Source organism: Oryzias melastigma, linkage group LG4 (assembly GCF_002922805.2).
Source record: "Oryzias melastigma strain HK-1 linkage group LG4, ASM292280v2, whole genome shotgun sequence".
Classification (NCBI taxonomy): domain Eukaryota; kingdom Metazoa; phylum Chordata; class Actinopteri; order Beloniformes; family Adrianichthyidae; genus Oryzias; species Oryzias melastigma.
The window spans coordinates 10,732,023-10,749,186 of NC_050515.1; the positions used below are offsets into that span (position 1 = coordinate 10,732,023).

The window sequence follows — 17,164 nt, forward strand, 5'->3', positions numbered from 1 at the left end:
AGCAGCATTTGTATTTGGGAGGTGGCAGTCGTATTGTTACGCTGTGTGGTGGCAGAGTTTTTAAGAAAAAGTTAACATTTTACAGCGACTGGACGATTTTTGGACATCGGTCAGTGGCCGCCGGGGCACGTTTGGAGGTCGCTTGGTGGCAAGTCCAGTGACAGGCAGGTGGTAGGAAGGCAGAAGTGCAGATAATTGATAGGAGGGTCTCCAAGGTCCACAAAATCACCTGATGATCAGCCGATTCCAGACTGCCCCCCCGACGCCCTTGTTCTGCCATCTGTCTAATTGTTAGAAATCATACGGTAGCAATGCGGGCACTCGACAAAGGCTGCTGGCGATGACCAGACGTCAATCTGGCGATCCCGGCCACCATGGGTCCAAATGGGGAGAAGGTGCATGATGCTGCATGAAACTTATTATGGTGTTGATAGCGCCACCATAACTCAGACACCTGCGGATTGACGAATTTCAGTTGATGCTGAGAAAAATGTGAAGAAATGTGCATTGTTGGAAGCTATGTTGTCTAAAAATTTGTCAACTGATGAGATTATAATGTGTGCTGAAAATCAGAGTTGCGAATGACCAGTGGTGCAGAATGTATTCACACATTGTCCAATCAGAGATACTGCCACCGCCTTGTGGTCACCCATGATTTCGTAATGGTGTCATCCTCAATGCCTGATTGCCGCCGTCTACATTCATGACCATGCCAACAATTTAGAAAAAATCAGGCAGCAGCGTGAAACCTTGAAGACTCTGTCCATACCTCCCCAACGCATGGAGGCAGTTGTAGCATAAACCGACCCCCTTCACTGCAAACGATATCTGAAATCTGCCTGACCATTTAGAAAAAAAAAAAAAAAAAGAAGAGGTTTTCCAAGTTTTATTTTAAAAACCGTTACTTTTGCTGCAGTCCTGCATCTCAGAAGCACTCATGGAAACGAAACAAAGAGCATGCTACAGTAAACAAATTTATTCTGGCATAGACACTTCATGTCATGTAACACAAAGAAGTAGACCTAGCAATGCAATAAATTATCTTCATTATTAAGCGCAACCATTGACATACTGTACATTGAAAAAGTCTTAAAAATTGTAAATAAAAAAAGAAAAAAAAACAAAGAGGCAAAACAAATGCTAAGTGACACAGAATCCTTACACAGTAATGCTCAAAAAACAAATGTTTAAATGCCAGCTGACACAGTAATTAATATTCAAAGTGAGATTCCTTTTTTGATTTTAGTGTCTCACGACATAAATTATGTACTGTTCAAAAAAATAAACAAGGAGAGAAAAAAACCCCAATACACACAACCCCAAGAAAAGAAACATTTTTTTTCTTCAGGTCATTGATTTCATATTTTTTAAGAAATCATTGCTTTGCAATTAATGCTTCATCACAGTTCTCTCCCATATGACCGTATGAATGTAAACACCTGTAGAATTACCTTTTTTTTAATTTTTTACAACATTAATACTTAATATATATTATATTTGTACATATTTTCATTCACATCTGCACTGCTAGCTAGCATGGCAATGAAATAAGGCAAGACTCACATAACTGTGACATCACAATTTTTTTTTCCTCTTATAACACTGATTATTAAGGTATTAATTATTTCCTTCCACTGTTCTGCAGCAGGCTTTGGTCTTCTCAGAGAAAGGGCAGCATCCGTCCTTCTCTGTCCTCACTCTCAGTTTTGTTCCAGTTGTTATGAGATAATAAAAAGCAAAGGTGTTTTTTGCAGAGAAGAATGGGATATAAATACATTTTTCTGATCCAGAAGTGAATTAAATGCATCTAACACTGGTCTTTTTGAGGTACGTGGTTAAAGACGATACAGGCGGCGGACGAGGAGGCTGGAATAACAAACGGGAACAACGAGGTGATCATGGTAAGCAAATGTCTTCATTCACAAAACATGTCCTCTTCATACAAGCCTATTAAGCATTTTGATCTATTAAGTGTCCTTTTTTAAGACCTTTTTTAGGTCCTTTCATGTCAGATGGGTTGAAGATGTCGCAGCAGACATCCTGTAGGAGTTTGAAAAACAGACACGTGATAGTTTAGAGTTTCTTGCCTGTTTGCCTGCAGGTCCGTTTGACTTTACAGTACCGACAACAGCTGACTTTCAGTGGGACGACACACATGAAGATGGCCCACAAAGCTGTCTCAACGATGGGCAGTGTTATTTGGCTTCCGTTCTCAGCACAGAAAGTCCCGTGTGCTTCAAGTTGGAGCTGCTAATTGTTCAGCGTTAAAGCACGGCAATCTGATAGTCTGTGCAGATTGTTTCATGTGTCAATGCAGTTTGCTTCAAAATTCCCTTTTTCTGAGAGCAACTTTTCTTGTTGATTATTTTTTAGGTAAGAGGAGTCTCCAAATCTGCACCTCAAGTTCATCAAAATGAGGACACTCCCAAGTCAGGATTTTTTAATAGTCACATGTGAGTTGAAGTTTTGGTTCGATGAAAGAGTTGTGTTGGATAAATGGGCGGGAAATAATCCCCAAACGTCCTTGAAGCTGCAGGGAAATTTGAGGGTTTAAGCTCTTTTAGCGTGCAACATTTCAATCAGCAAGTTGTTGCAGGGCACGTCGCCGTTGAGATGTTTGTAGTAAAGGTATTCTTCGGCCTGCAGGCTGATGGCTCTGATCTCTGGTAGCCGCAGGAGCAACTGGCCAAACTTGTCCGTTTGCTGCGGGTAGTTACACATGACGTAGTCCAGCAGTGCAGCGTTCACCTGCTCCTGGACGCTTTCTACCAAGTGAAAGTTCTCCAGGTTCTTTACATCTAAAAGGAAAAAAAATAAAGGTTAGTAGATATCCTCTAAAATCAAACTAGGATAATCTTTTGTACAAATGTTCCCCATAGAATTTTGATTATGATTAGGCCATTTTTGGCCAAAATAAGAAAAACCTTAGTCATTTTCTAGAATATACGCTGTAAAAAGTTCAACTTTGGATCAAATTAATCAATATAATGACTTTATTTCTTACAAACACACATTACATAATGTGACACAATATTTATCAAAGCTGTGGAAACACTGGCATGACTATTTACTGACAGTATAACACTTTAATGAGTGTATTTATGTATTTTGTATCCATCCATCCAACATTTCTGTAATTTAAAAATATTAATTTTTATCAACTTAATCTTTTGAGTTGAGTGAACCTTCAACTCAATAATTTAAATGAATGAAAACTAATAATTTCAAATGTAACAAATTGGAGTTCATCAAAAAATTGCCTCTGAATTGTAGATGGGACTGTAGGTAAGCCTTCGCTGATTTCCCATCATCCCTTTCTTTACACTCCCTTCCACTACCGTGTATAGCCCCTCATATCCTCAAGCTAACATTAGCGGTGCAACAAAAACTGGCGAGCAATATTTGAGTTATCCAGACGTTTGAGATGGATACTAAAGAAAAACTGGGCTCTATTTGACTCGGAATGGAGTGGAACTGCCAATTGTACTTGCATTTTGCTCCTAAATCACAACAATTTGAATAAAAAAATACTAAGACATGCAGTTTTAATCGTAATTTTATTTATATATGTAAGTCTTCCATCATGAGAAATAAAAGCACAACTTTTATTCAAGTGAGTCATTAAGGTTGTAAAAAAGCATTTTTTTTTTTTTTGTAAGAGTTGCTCTCAAAAAAACAAAAAAAAAGGTCCAAGCTTCAAACAAAGCACCCCTTATTATCGAGAAAAAAACATTTCAAGTTCTAAGGCTAAACCACCTTCAGTTTTTTATTGTTCGTGTTTCAGGTAGAATAATTGGTGTTCGGATTTATCAGGGGACAACGGCAATACAAGATGACTTCCTTGGATCTGGCTAATTTTCACTTAACTCAAAACATATTGCATGATGAGATAAAGAATAGTCTCTTGAGACGACACAGTACAGGGAATTGAGTGAAGACAAGGAGCTTTTTTTTTTTTCTCTCTTGAGAGCCCAATTCCCCAGGACTCAGTGAAATATATGGGGCACAACTGTAGTCGTAGGAACAACAACAACTACTCTTTACCTCACACTTTTTGTCTTTTAATGCCTAAACATTTAATAAAAGAGAAAAAAAAAAGTTTTCTCAGAATATCAAACATGGGGAAAAACTTTGAACTCTTTTTTTATTACTAATTCCTTATGCAACGGAATATTATGATTTTTTTAACACCCCACCTTTCTGCACAGCTATAAGCACTTTTCCTTGGCAATAACAAGCTCGCTGGGGGTTTCAGGAGATTAGTGCAAGACAAGACAAAAATTTGCTAAATGGATAATGGCGAACCAGAGCACTTTGTGTACATGTCATGATTATCAAGAGCAGGGCTGTGGAATATTTAATCGGGAAGCGGCTCTGGGCTCGATTGTGTGTGTGAGATCTTTTATTAATCTGTTTGACCCCAGGTTGAGTTTGTTCACCGAGGGGTTATTCTGTGGGACAGTCTCTGTGCATACTTGGCACAGACAAACCTAAATGTCTCAACTCTCTCGCATCACCTCAGCACATTTATAGACATACGTTTAACATTTTATTCTTTTCATACAGTACCACCTTCCCACACATGCATGCAACCTATCCACCCACCGAGAGCGTTAGGAGGAAGGAGGAGGGGGAGATAAATCAGTAGCTAATGAGGTCTAGAGAATGAGAAGCAGGTCCTTCAAGGCACTTCCATCTATGATGCACTCTACCATGCTGTTACAATCTGCATGTGCCTGTCTGTCTGCTCCTGTGTTGCTTATTCTGTGTGAGCTCTGACCTCTGCGTGACATGTAGAGGGGCTAAATAAGGGCAAATGGAGGGCAACTTTGGGCGGGGGAGGGCCGTGGCCTGTGACAAAGGAAGCTCCAAACAAAAATGACACGGGCTTTTTCCTTTCGCCACTCAGCTGTCCGACCCCGCATCACACTTCTGAACCGCCTCTCACACAGCCAATCCCTCAGAGAAGCGGTTGCATGTCTTACATAAGCTAACCCAGCGCAGTGTGCTTCCAGCGTTCCACCACAGACATCCTACACAGGTCAACATGGGGGGTACTGAGGGTTGTTACCTTTTGTTAATGTGAAAAAAAATACTTAGAAAAAAACTTCTAGGTTTCTAGAAAATTTACAAAAATATTTAAATAGATTTGTAAAGAAAACAAAATCTGAGAATTATTTTTGAATAAATATAGTCCCTGGAAATCACCCTTTTTTTCTTTGAAAGTTCTAAGAACAGTGAATTTGTAATACTTGTCTCTTTTTGAAAACAAAAGTCTGGTGAAATAATTCTAAAAGGCTTTTTAAAAGAAGATCTTTAGCCAAGGCCGATTATAGGCATAAGCAGGAGGGAGGCAGTGCTCCTCCAAATGCTGTGACTGCCCCCAAACATAATGGTTTGCAAAAATCTACAATTTACAAAATAAAAACAAATTATATAAAACTCCACAAAAAATACAAAATAAATAAATAAAAAATGGAAAAAAGTTCAAGCATGCAAAAATAATTATTTTATTTCTGACAGGCTTGTTATTAAAGAGTAATTAGATCTGTTCAGAGATGCTGAAGCCTCTTTTGTGTCTAATTTATCACATCAGCAGAAACATGGCGAGGTGAGCCTTGGTCAATGCCAACTTGTGTAAAAGTGTTGCCACGGTTTCTCAGAGACATTTTTGTTTGCTTCTGCTTTATAATTGTGTGGAGTTTCAATGGTGTGGATGTTGGGGGTGAGAGAATGAATGTCTACCCCCAAGTCAGACATACAGACATTTTAATTGCTAGAGCTTCTCCCAAAAAGAAAAAAAAAAAAAACTTCAGTTAAATTGTATTTTGGTGTTTTAACCTTTTTCTTTAATAGAGGGGATGTGTAAAATAATCTAAGATTAAAACGGCATTTCTGAGTATTTTTTTTATTTAAATGGAGATGAATCAGGAGCAAATGAAAACCAGAAGTTTGAAAAAGCTCAGTTTATGACTACTCCCATGGGTGGACCAAAGTCTCCCTTTCTCTGCTCCAAGTCTAAATCCTTCACTTGCAGACAAATAGATCTATGTACGTTTCTTGGGCTTGTGGTGCTTGTCACAAGGGGGAGAGTGTATAAACAAAAGGAAGCTGGGAAATCAGTGAGGCTAACTTCTGCGCAAATAGTCCCGCCCCCAAAACCAAAAGCAAATTTCTAGCTCCTGCTGCCCTGCAGAAAACACGTTTTAAAAAGTATTTTTGATTTCTGCTATAAACAGCATAATCATAACCAAAAGACCACTGGGAACGATTTTACAATCGAAAAAAATAAAGTTGTAGTGGGACTTTAATGTCACCTCCCAATAGTGAAAATGAATTAGCAAAAACAAGAGCTAGAATTTAGTGTGCTGACTCAGTTTACGATTAATTAAAATCAGAATGAAGAGATGAAAAGACAAAGACATAGAAAAGGGTGAAACACAAATAAACAAACATAAACAACCAATCGATAATTCCCAGACAGTGTCAGGAATAAGTATTAAATGTGTTAAGCACTTTCTCCTCTGCCTTCAGTGCCCTCCTTTTCCCCTCCTCCTTCTCCTTATCTCATCCTTCAGTCACTCTGGGACTAATTATCAACTTTTTTTTTTTTTTCTACATAAAACAGCCACAGTTGCCGCGTCCGAATACTCTCATGGAAACCCTGAGGTACCGCAGAATACATTGTTTCATTTGACGGCCGATCAGGCTGAAGCCAGCGACCTAACGCAAAAACGCACACACACAGACACACACTCTCTTATGCTGAACCCCTGAAATCTCTGCTGTGCTTTTTAATTAGACTGGATCTGCTGTGTATGTGTGTCTCTGCATGTGCTTTTACGCGCTTTCACAACCCTTACAATCAACCTGCTCCAGGGACGCTAACACGCCGCATTCAGACACACCACACATCCATTCAGGCAAATGCTGGATGCTTTATTGTACTCCAAATCCAGAGATGCTTCATGGAGGGAACAATGTAATGTGAATTTTTATTTTTAAAACTCATTAACTGATGTCATAGTTCACTATCTTTTGTGAGCTCCAATATTTAGAAAGAGGAAAACTTTGCTGTAGATTCTTTAAGAATAACTGAAATTCAAATTTTGTAAAATTTCCCCAAAATTTTATTGATTTTTATTGATTGATTTTCCAGCTGTAAGTTGCACTGGAGTAGAAGTCTCAAGATATATATATATATATATATATATATATATATATACATACACACTCTATGAGTTGCTCCTGAGTATAAGTCGCAGCCCTGGCCCACCAGCAACTCGACTTATACTCAGAAAAACACAGTACTTAAAATCTTGAATGTTTAATATTTTTTATTGTATATGAATTTTAAAGGCAGGTTAAAAATAAGTCATGCTTTACATTTATTTTCAACATCTCTTCATTAAATGATCATCTGCTTCCAGTCCTTCCCTCTTAACAGAGAACAACAACCAATCCATGACAAAACAACCCCACCGTCTTCCCCATTACTCTTTAACCGGCCCAATCGATAACCTTCTCAGTCATGTGCTGCCAATGCACACTCTTTCAAAGTTCCCAAACATGTGTTTTTCTGCTGGGTCCAGAAACAACACATAAAACTCCCGAGTCATAAACTGTTACTGAGTAAGCCGCTGTCAGTAAACTCGGTCAATTAAACGTGAGTGGAAGACAAACTTGTTACTTCCTGCGAGGGCGGGGTATTAGGTGCTCGGCTCTTCCAATAGGAGAGTTTAATGGGCATTTATATGACCCTGTTAAAGCCGGAGCAACTTTTACTACGGCAGCGGTGCTTCAAAGGCCGAGGGATTGAACCTGTGTCCAGGCTGAGTTCTCTTTATTGTTATCAAGTAGACACCATCCACAGCTACTTTTTACCTCATTATTCTTATCTCCAATATGTGGAGGGACAGAGAGAACTCAATGAACTCATTCAACAAGACAAAAGTATTTCAAAAAACAGAGAAAAAGAAGGGAAGAAAGGAGGGCAGTGGGCCCAGCCAAAGTAAACATCGGCCACGGGGCAAGGAGCAATGTCCATGTGGCCGTTGGTGCCACCTAAACCAGGGTTTATCAGAGTCGCTGTATTTTCCACTCCAACAATACACAAGCAAGGCTTTCAGTTTGAGCAAAGCAGTGGTCCTTTTCCCCAAAACCTCACAGCATCATAAAGTCATGAGGAGCGTTACAGCTACACTCACACCATCAATACTTTACAGACAACATTTCACATGGAAGTGTCGAAGGTTTTTCTTTTTTTTTTTTCTCTCTTTCACTTAAGTGGGCTCTGCTTCCCTATTAGTGTTCCAGTCCTTATCACTCTTGTGCTCTCCAGAAAATGTTTTTTCTGCTCCCTGGAGCTTTCAGCTTCCCTGTTTTTCCTGCAAGTCCCACATGGGGAATTCCCTTTTTTCCTGATACAATGCCTCTCCATTAAAGAAGGAAAAAAAAAAGGATATTAGACTCAAGTTGTTTGGTTTCTGAGATTTATTAAGGGATTTTTGAAACTGAATACATCAAAGCCTAACAGGATATCCAACCAAAAATATGTATAAAAATCTATCAAAGATTATAAGTGAGGCATCACTGAGTTTAAAAAGTTTTTGATTTATCTGCTACTGTTTAACTTACACTGAAAAAGTGAAGCAATGAAAGTTCTGTAATGTGTTACATTCAGAATTATTAGTTTACAACAAATTGCATTTCTTAATTGAGTTAGCATCAATTAAATCAGTTTCTTTGATACAAACTAATCATTTTCAAAATACCAAATTATAGAACTTTTGTTAATTTATCCAGTGTTTCATTTTTAAGGCATTTTTAAACAAGGAAGGGGAAATTGTGAAAGTAGTGAAATGTTGTCAAAAACACAAATATGTAAAAAAAAACCAAACAGATAATTTTCAATATGTATTTACTATTTCTCTTTCTAAAATGTACATTTTTTGTTATTACATTAAAACCAAAATTAGGTGTTTTCAATTAATAAGACATTTGTTAATTTCTGCTTTGTTTGTTTTCTGTAAATGTCAGCCCTGAGACTGGTTATTTTTAATTTTTTTTTAATTTTTACATTCTAGCTGGTTGTCGATACTAACCACAATGCACTGCTGCATCCCTGCCGTGCATGAATTGGGCTTATGTTGAGTTTAACCAAACTGAATGCTACATCTGAGAACATCGCTTTTGACAATATCACCTGTCAAGAATTTTCTTTAAGGAAAAAGCATAAAGGGTTAGAGGTTAGGGTAGAAACTCTGATCTGAGTCCTCTAGTTTCAAAGCCCAACTGTCTTACACAAAAACACGGTTACATACAGTAACCATGCCCCCAAGCTAACATAGTGCTCGATGTCCAGAGGCCAAATCTCTGTACTACCTGCCAGTGGTTAATCGCATGTTTCTCCCAGTTCTTGATAACAGGCTGTGGTTAGGGACAGGTCACTGCCAAAATGTCAGAATAAAAGCATTAAGGCTCAATTTGCTGGTGCAGTCCATCACTCCCCGACTTCAGTGTCTGTGGGGGCCGAATTCCAAGCGTCTATGAAAGAGAATTATGCAGGTAGTCCAGTTGGGGATATATTAAGTCAGATTTAAACCTTTACTGACAACGTGGCTATTGTTGTTAAGCTAAACAGGTAGCGGCTGGTTGAGCTCTGTCGCCCAAGGATGGGTCGATGTGTTCAGTGGGGAGGTAGAGGGAGGTCGAGGCGCACTCAGAAGGGAAGAAATGCGCCTTAGGTCCTATAAAATAAACAACAGAAAAGGTGCTTGGAGCAAGAAGGATCCAAGCCTCTCTCATTGCCTATGCTGGCTGGAAGGAACTCGGGAATTACGTTGAGGTGAAAGCAAATGTACACCCTGAATTAGTGGATCCAGTTAGTGGTTGCTTTTGTGAAGGTTTAAACGGATGGGTACAGCCAAAGAGGTTAATGAGAATGGGAATAAATATTAAAGGGTTTCAGATGTCTGTGCATTAGATGATGCACTCTAGAAATTTTCCATGTTATGTTCAAAACAAGTTTGTACAAATATTGTACACATATTTACATTAAAAGGTAAGTTATTGGTTTTTGTTTAGCTAATCGAGTTAAAAAAATATTTAAGGAAATAAATGATGAAAATAATCTGACATGCTGCAGATTAACCGGAGTAAAAAAAAAACGTAACGCTGGGAAAAAAAATCTTATTGTCTCAGCATTATGAAAATCCATTTGCCAAAGGGATGTTGAGAGACTTGAATCAGCAATGAACCCAGTGCTTAGCCCTCTGCGTCCCTTTGGTCCTCCCCACCTCCACCTCTTACTGCCCCCTGCGTCAGCCCCCCTGGAGGCGGAACTGAAAGTCTTTCAATGAGCTGGCTTCGTCCTGAATGGTGCGCGGGCCTCTGCTCTCCAACCCCCTTAATAGAGCCCAGATTAATCCCTAATTCCACCCTCCTAAAACAGCTCCCAGCCACGCACGGAGCTAATGATGCTAACTCTTGACTGACATGTACCAATGCTTTGGAGAAAAAGATAAGGAGCATCAAAACGGAAGAATCAGTCAATTTTGATGGATGTCAATACTTAAACCTGAGAGTTTTCTCCTCTTCCTCCATTTTATTGTGTAAAACACTTGTACCTGTCAGTAGCAGTTCAAGCCGGCACCTGTAATGTGTGTGTGCTGTTGCTGTTTCTGTCCATATCAAAGCATTGCACAGGATCTTCATTTGCATTCAGCGCACTTTTGCACCCGTCGGCTAATTACACGCAGGGTTTGTTTGGTGGTGGTGGTGCTAGGAGGGGGGGTTGAGGAGTGGAGGAGCATGTCAACCTTTCTTGTTTATGATAAAGTGACAGAAAATCATTGGGGGGGTCAAGTACGCCCCCTACAACCCTCCACTGCCCCAAAAACTCCTGCAGCAGCGCAGAAGGTGCTCGGTGTGGGAAGCCTCCACTTTAATGAGACCATTAAAGGGCCCGTGTCCCTGTCAATAGATTTCTCTCATTCTTTTTTTGACAAATTTGAATTAATAATTCAGTGTCAAGCGCCGGGGGATGTATATTTTCAGCACGAAAGACAGTTAATCCATAGCGTCACCCTCCTCCTCCTCCTCCTTGTATCTCACACCTTTTCTTGCTCTTTTTTTTCACACCTTCTTCTCATCCCTCTTGTTTTTTGTGCTTCATTCTCATTTGATGATGGAATCCAGCAGGTACAGTGCTGACTAAAGAAAACATTGAGCCAAATGCAGTACACACCTTCTTTTCATTTCTTTCTACTCCAAAGTGTGTCTGTCCTTGTGCGGTTTTTGAGTTTTCCTTCTAAGGTGCAAATTAAAGCTTAATTTATTATTAGGTATTGAATGGTCAAAGCTCCTCCCCTTCTTTTCTTCTACATCCAGTCATGAAACATCTTTTCATGCTGCCTCGAAGGCCGATTTGATTTATGAACTTGATGGTTTTGTTTGTGTCTACTTTTTACAAACTTGTTGCATTAAAATTCAAAATTTAAAGACCCACTCTGATCAATCTTTTGATGTGTTTTAAAAGCATTCCCAGTGGTCTTTTAATTGTGATTAGGCAGTTGTTTTCTAAGACATAGTTTCTGCAGAGTGGTGGTAGCTCATTGGATTTTCACCTCTGAGTTGTGGGTGGGACCATCGACGCAGAGCAACCTCCTTGCCTCCCCTTCCCCGTTGTTGAGAGCTCTCCGTTTACATGCTCTCCTGCTAGCTTACAGCCCCTCATACTAACATCAACAAAAATGGCCGTTCAGTTTTGAGCCAGATGCTAGCTCGGATGAGGATAATGAAGCAGGAAGCTTGTGGCCTGCCCTTCCCTTCTACATCACAAATACCGTATTTTTCACAGTATTTTTTCTGCGGATTTACAACAATTTAAATAAAAAAAGTACCCTAAAGTGCAATTTTGAGCTATATTTTCTTCCTACATGTCCTTCATCATCAGATTAATGTCACAAGAACATGTTAAAAGCACAAAAAACTACATTTTCATTGGAGGTAGAGTGTCGACAAAGGAATGCTGGGAAATTAGCGCAGCTAACTTCTGTGCCAAAAGTCCCGCCCGTAAACCAGAGTAGAATTTCTAATGTGGTTTTACAACGCTGTAGAAAATATGTCCTAAAAAAACAACAGCAGTTGTTTTATCTTGGTTAAAAACTGCTTTATCGTTATTAAAAGAACACTGGGAACAATTTTACAACTGAAAAAATATATATAGTTGGATTGTGTCTTTAAGGAAATAAAAAGTGTGTCATTTTATGGATAATTCACAAAGATATGCTTTTTAAAGAAAACAATGAGCATGTAAGAGAAAGAGAGTCTCATTTTTTATTAGGTGAATGTTGGAAGACAAAACGTGTTGTTCATTTCATTTGACCCTGTTTGTCAGCGCAAAAGGAAATTTCCATAAAGGTCAGAATGTGGAGGAGAGAACAAGAAAATCCTGAAAGTCCTCAAAAATCTCTTCCTTTGGGTTTTGTGGGATGATGCCTTTTCCAGGAAATGTTCTCCTTTCCACCACAGAACTAATAAGAATATGGGGGAAAATCAACACTTGTGTGGTTGGTGTCAGCCTCGTTCAGTTTGCATGTAAAAAGTCTGTGAATGAGTTACTGTTAACAGAGTGACTCACTTCAGGTTCATTTTTCTGCTTTATTTTTATGTCTGTATTACAAGATTTTTGTCTGAGTACTGTAGAGTTTAATAGGCCTCCAGCGTGATGCCAGGGGCAGCTCTGGAGATCAGTGCCAGGTGGCACCAAAGCACAGCAATTTACTCTGAGGACATTTTCAAAAGCTCAAATAAGTATCTTTACTTTTGTACTCATTTCTTTAAGATAACGATGAAAAAATTAAGATGCAACGCCAAATTAGCTTTGTCAGAGTGTGTGCAGTAAACTTAAGCTTTGTTGCTTAAAATATCCTTCCAGACAAGAATGAAGAGACAAAAAAGGTGCGTGTGTGGAGGAGAAAGAGCTGCACAAGGGACGGCAACTGTTGGGTCATCTGTGCTCCCAAATATTCAGTCACTGTCTCTGGTTACACGTCCACACACAAGCAGCATGCGTGCAGTCGTCGCTGTAAAGCTTTCTGCATTGCCAGAAGTGAGTTGCAGCCACACTGTGCAGAGGCACGCAGGCTCTCACACACACATGCATGAAACGTGCACACACACGAAGCTCAAAGAGCAAAGGGTGTATAGTCTTATAGCGGCCACCTGACCACCAGATAGCTTACCACAGTTTAAGCACATACCTCTCCACTATACATAATCACACAGGGACACAATGGCTGACAATCCACATACCAGGGAGTGCTGTCATGCCAGTGAGCTCCATTCTGTAATATCAGACTGCTGCAAAAATGTAGATGCTTATTATTAGCCTTAGTCCACTCAGCATCTTTCCCAACAATGAGTTAGACTCAAAGGTGAAGCCAGGAAGAAGAATTCAACAAAAGTCCTAAAATGCAGAACATTTATAAACAGTTAATGTTAGTTTTTAATGCTTTTTCTACATTTTTGTGTCATCTTTTATTATACTTGATCGTTTTATCGTCAGATGTCACATCATTAACGACATACAGGGAAGACAAACACAAGTTCCGCTAAAGTGCAGGCTGTAGGAGTTGAGAACTTTTACAATTCTGCAAATGATTGACAGAACTGTTGGGTGAACCTCATGCTCCATCTGATTTTTGTATTTGTATTTGTGAACATTTGACCTGCAATCAGTTGAAAAAGTTGCGTTTTGGACTCTTAAACAAAAGAGAATTGAGATTTCGCTGTGATATTTTTAATGTTGTAGTCAAAATCACAATCTGACAAAGGTACCTTATCTGATAAAAACAGGACGGCTACATTCCCTGACAGTAAATGTGTTTGTACTATGATTTTTGATTATTTTGAGGCTTTGCTTTCTTTACTTTTAGGATTAATAAATGTATATATAAATATATATATTATATATTTAGATCCGGGGATTGAAATGTGCAATGTGTGGTCTCAAAATCCTTTATTTTGGCAGTCCCAGTGTGAAGTAAGAGCTTTGGTTATTTACTGGAAGATAGAAAACACACAATTCTTTGGAATGTTATGATCCATATTAGATCTTTTAAGTAATCTTTTGCTTTTTTTAAATAAATATAGCAATATTACTTAAATGCTCTTAAATGTATTCACTTTTACATTTTGAAAGCAGCCAGTTTAAGGCTTTAAAATGACATTACCTTAGCAAAAGTAGTTTAATTAAGTGTACTATGATTATGTTTCACCTATTCAAAAAGTGAGGCTTGAATCTTAATTTTTATATACTATTTATATGTTGTAAACTTAAAATGTTCCTGTTTAGACTGAAGAAGTATTCAGTTACTTCCTATGCTACACATACATAGTTTATAGTATACTAGCTATACTTATTGTAAAGTATAATAAATAAAATTAACCTCATGTGTGCTACTTTTTGCTAAGGATTCAGAAGAAGTTAAAATAAATAAAATCTGCATTCTAGATTATATTAATATGTATTAAAATATATATACATACAAGATGTCAAATCAAGAGTGAATTCTCAGTTATACTTAAATCTTTGCACAATTTTCTAGCCGCATTTGTTTTCCTTTACTAATACGAACCTGATCTCCACAGGGCCCCAACAGTCCAGGCCTGTCCTGCCAACCACAAAACCAACATCCCTCTGTCTTTAATTGGAATGGACTAGCAGCCCTGCAAGCACAGCGCTGGGACCTGAGCTACAGCCACTGAGAACACATTAGCATTAGCATTGCAGCCAACCAACACATAATGATAACCTCAAGCTCCGTCCACTGGGACCCTCTCTTGTTCATACGCATACACAGAAGCACATCAGTGCTCGCCTGTCTTCCCCCTAAACACACAGTCACGTAAACAAGCACGAAAGGCCGCCCCAGCGGTGGGCAGCCCGGCGATCACAAAACGGGGGAGAAAAACCAGTTGCCGCCGTTCAGCTGAAAGGTGTGCGTAATGAACGTGAGCTCAACTGATTGGGACTGAAAGTACAGAACTGGGGGCTGTTTGTCCCATAAGGGCTGCCTTACTGCTGCTCGGCAGTCCCTCATAAATGTTTAAGAAGCCTGAGCCGCAGTGGATGCTCCCGATCCTGAGTTTAAATTCTCTGATACAACACACACATCCGGGTTGATGTCTGTGATGGATGGATGGTTGGTGCTGGTGACTGAGAGGATCGATAACTACAGCCCTCTCACCCTTCTAAATAAGAACAAATGAATAACCTGGGGTGATATGGAAAACATCAATGAAAAAAGTACATTTTTTTAGATTTACAGCATTTCCTAAACAAAGTAGGACTTAGGACATGTAAAAGAAAAAAAAGTGTATTTTTTTACATTTTCCATTCTATTTTAACTTAAAAAAATATGTTTTTCTTATTTTCTAATTTTTATTTTTCTTTAAAATAGTAATACAAGACAAAGGAAAATATTAAAGTTTCTTAATCACTTACAAATAATTCTATATCTGAAGCATGGAGTACAGTGGAAATGTATTCCCTCAGCTGGCCCTGAAACCCCATAAGCTGCACCTATGACAGATGTTAATACAGAAACTCTTGCGGACCACACGGGCCATCCGGACCTCCCTTTGACTGCTAAGCACCCTCTGGTGTGAGGTGCCGTGCGTTATGCAGCCTGTAATAAAAGTTGAGCATTGATTTTCTGTAGTATCTTGTAACTGTTAATGTTGAGGCATCAATAGCCAAAGCAAAGCACTGTTGCCTTAATAGGAGGCCGAGAAAGTGTAGATCGTGAACAGAGGCCGACTCTAAATCACAGAATCTATCCTTGCCGATCGATAGGACAGTAACTGCGAGTGTCCCTCTACTTTCCTAATGTTTTATAATAAACTGACAGCCTGTAATAAGACCGAGGGAGAGCAAGATGAGAAAAAGGCAGGAGGACAGAGGTAGAGAGTAACAGATTCTCTATAGCCTTTCTGCTTTAAAACACCCCCTGTGGGAGTTTATAGTAGGTGGAGGAAAGGGGTAGAGGCTTTGACCAAAGTCAAAAATAAATATAAATTGATAAATAAACCAGTGGGATTGTTAGGAGTATGGGGATGTGGGGTAGGAGTTTAGCTAAGTGTTAAGTTGCTGCCATGATGCTGCACTCATATGTCTTATGCTACGTTCACACAGGCCTTTCCAACCACTTCCAATAAAAAGTCTGTGTAAACACGCATTTATATGTACTTTAGGCTTCCACTTTCAAAACACTCATGTTCATGCATCACTACACAAGTTTTTAAGTCCCTAAGTACAAAATGTGCAGCCACTGAAAGTGTGCTAAAAACTTAAAGTAGTTGAACTTGGACCAATCGTGGACTTGGATTTGTTTGTGACGCAAATGCAGGTATAGTTTTTTTTTTATTCAAGGAAGAGTCAATCATTTGAAAATTGATCATCAAGGAGAAATTATTAATTGCAGTTTGTGCTCAATCGGAATTCCATAACATCTTTCAGTCTTTCATACATCAAATAAAGCTGTGAAAGAAAAAACCTGCAGAAAGATTTTCACCACCGGATGGTGACAGTCCAGTATTATTATGGGTCTTTAAATTATTTTTTATTTTGAAAAAAACATTTTTTTCAAGTTTGAGCAAAGGAAACCAAATGATGTCAAACTCCAGTGAGGGCTGGTGTCCAATTAAATAAATTTAGAGGAATGCAGTTTGACATGTATAGAGTCATATTATTTCCAATTTCTCATGTGGTGCCCTCTCATATTGCAGCATTTATTTTTATTTTCCTTTTAAAACAATTCTTAGGATACCTAAAACTTTTTGCTATTAAAAAAGTACATATTTTTGAAAATATTTGTAGATGGAATAGTTCATCCAACTTGGAAACTCTGACAAACTTTTTAAAAACGAGGTTGACTTTCATGTGCTGGTTACAATGGATTACTTTGAACTCTCACTCAAAGCAGTAATTATTCTTAATGTTTTAAAAGCATAGTTAGTAATGCATCTTAATCTTTTAGTAGAATTTCAGACGATTACAGCAACAGATGTTTTTCCTTGCACATTTATTTTGAAAAAAGTACTACATTTGCTTTTTATTAGCTTACATTTTAAAATGTGATTGAAATGAATAAGTCGT

General features: G+C 38.6%; 1 protein-coding gene across 1 annotated transcript in view; it reads right to left on the bottom strand.

Moving 5' to 3' along the window:
- Positions 1–953: 953 nt before the first annotated feature.
- nr5a2 (nuclear receptor subfamily 5, group A, member 2) overlaps positions 954–17,164 on the bottom strand; it is a 73,068-nt gene continuing 56,857 nt past the window's right edge. Inside the window, exon 7 of the mRNA XM_024279253.2 lies at positions 954–2,798. Coding sequence (XP_024135021.1) covers positions 2,551–2,798 — 248 coding nt within the window. The 3' untranslated portion in view covers positions 954–2,550. The remainder of the gene's footprint in view (positions 2,799–17,164) is intronic.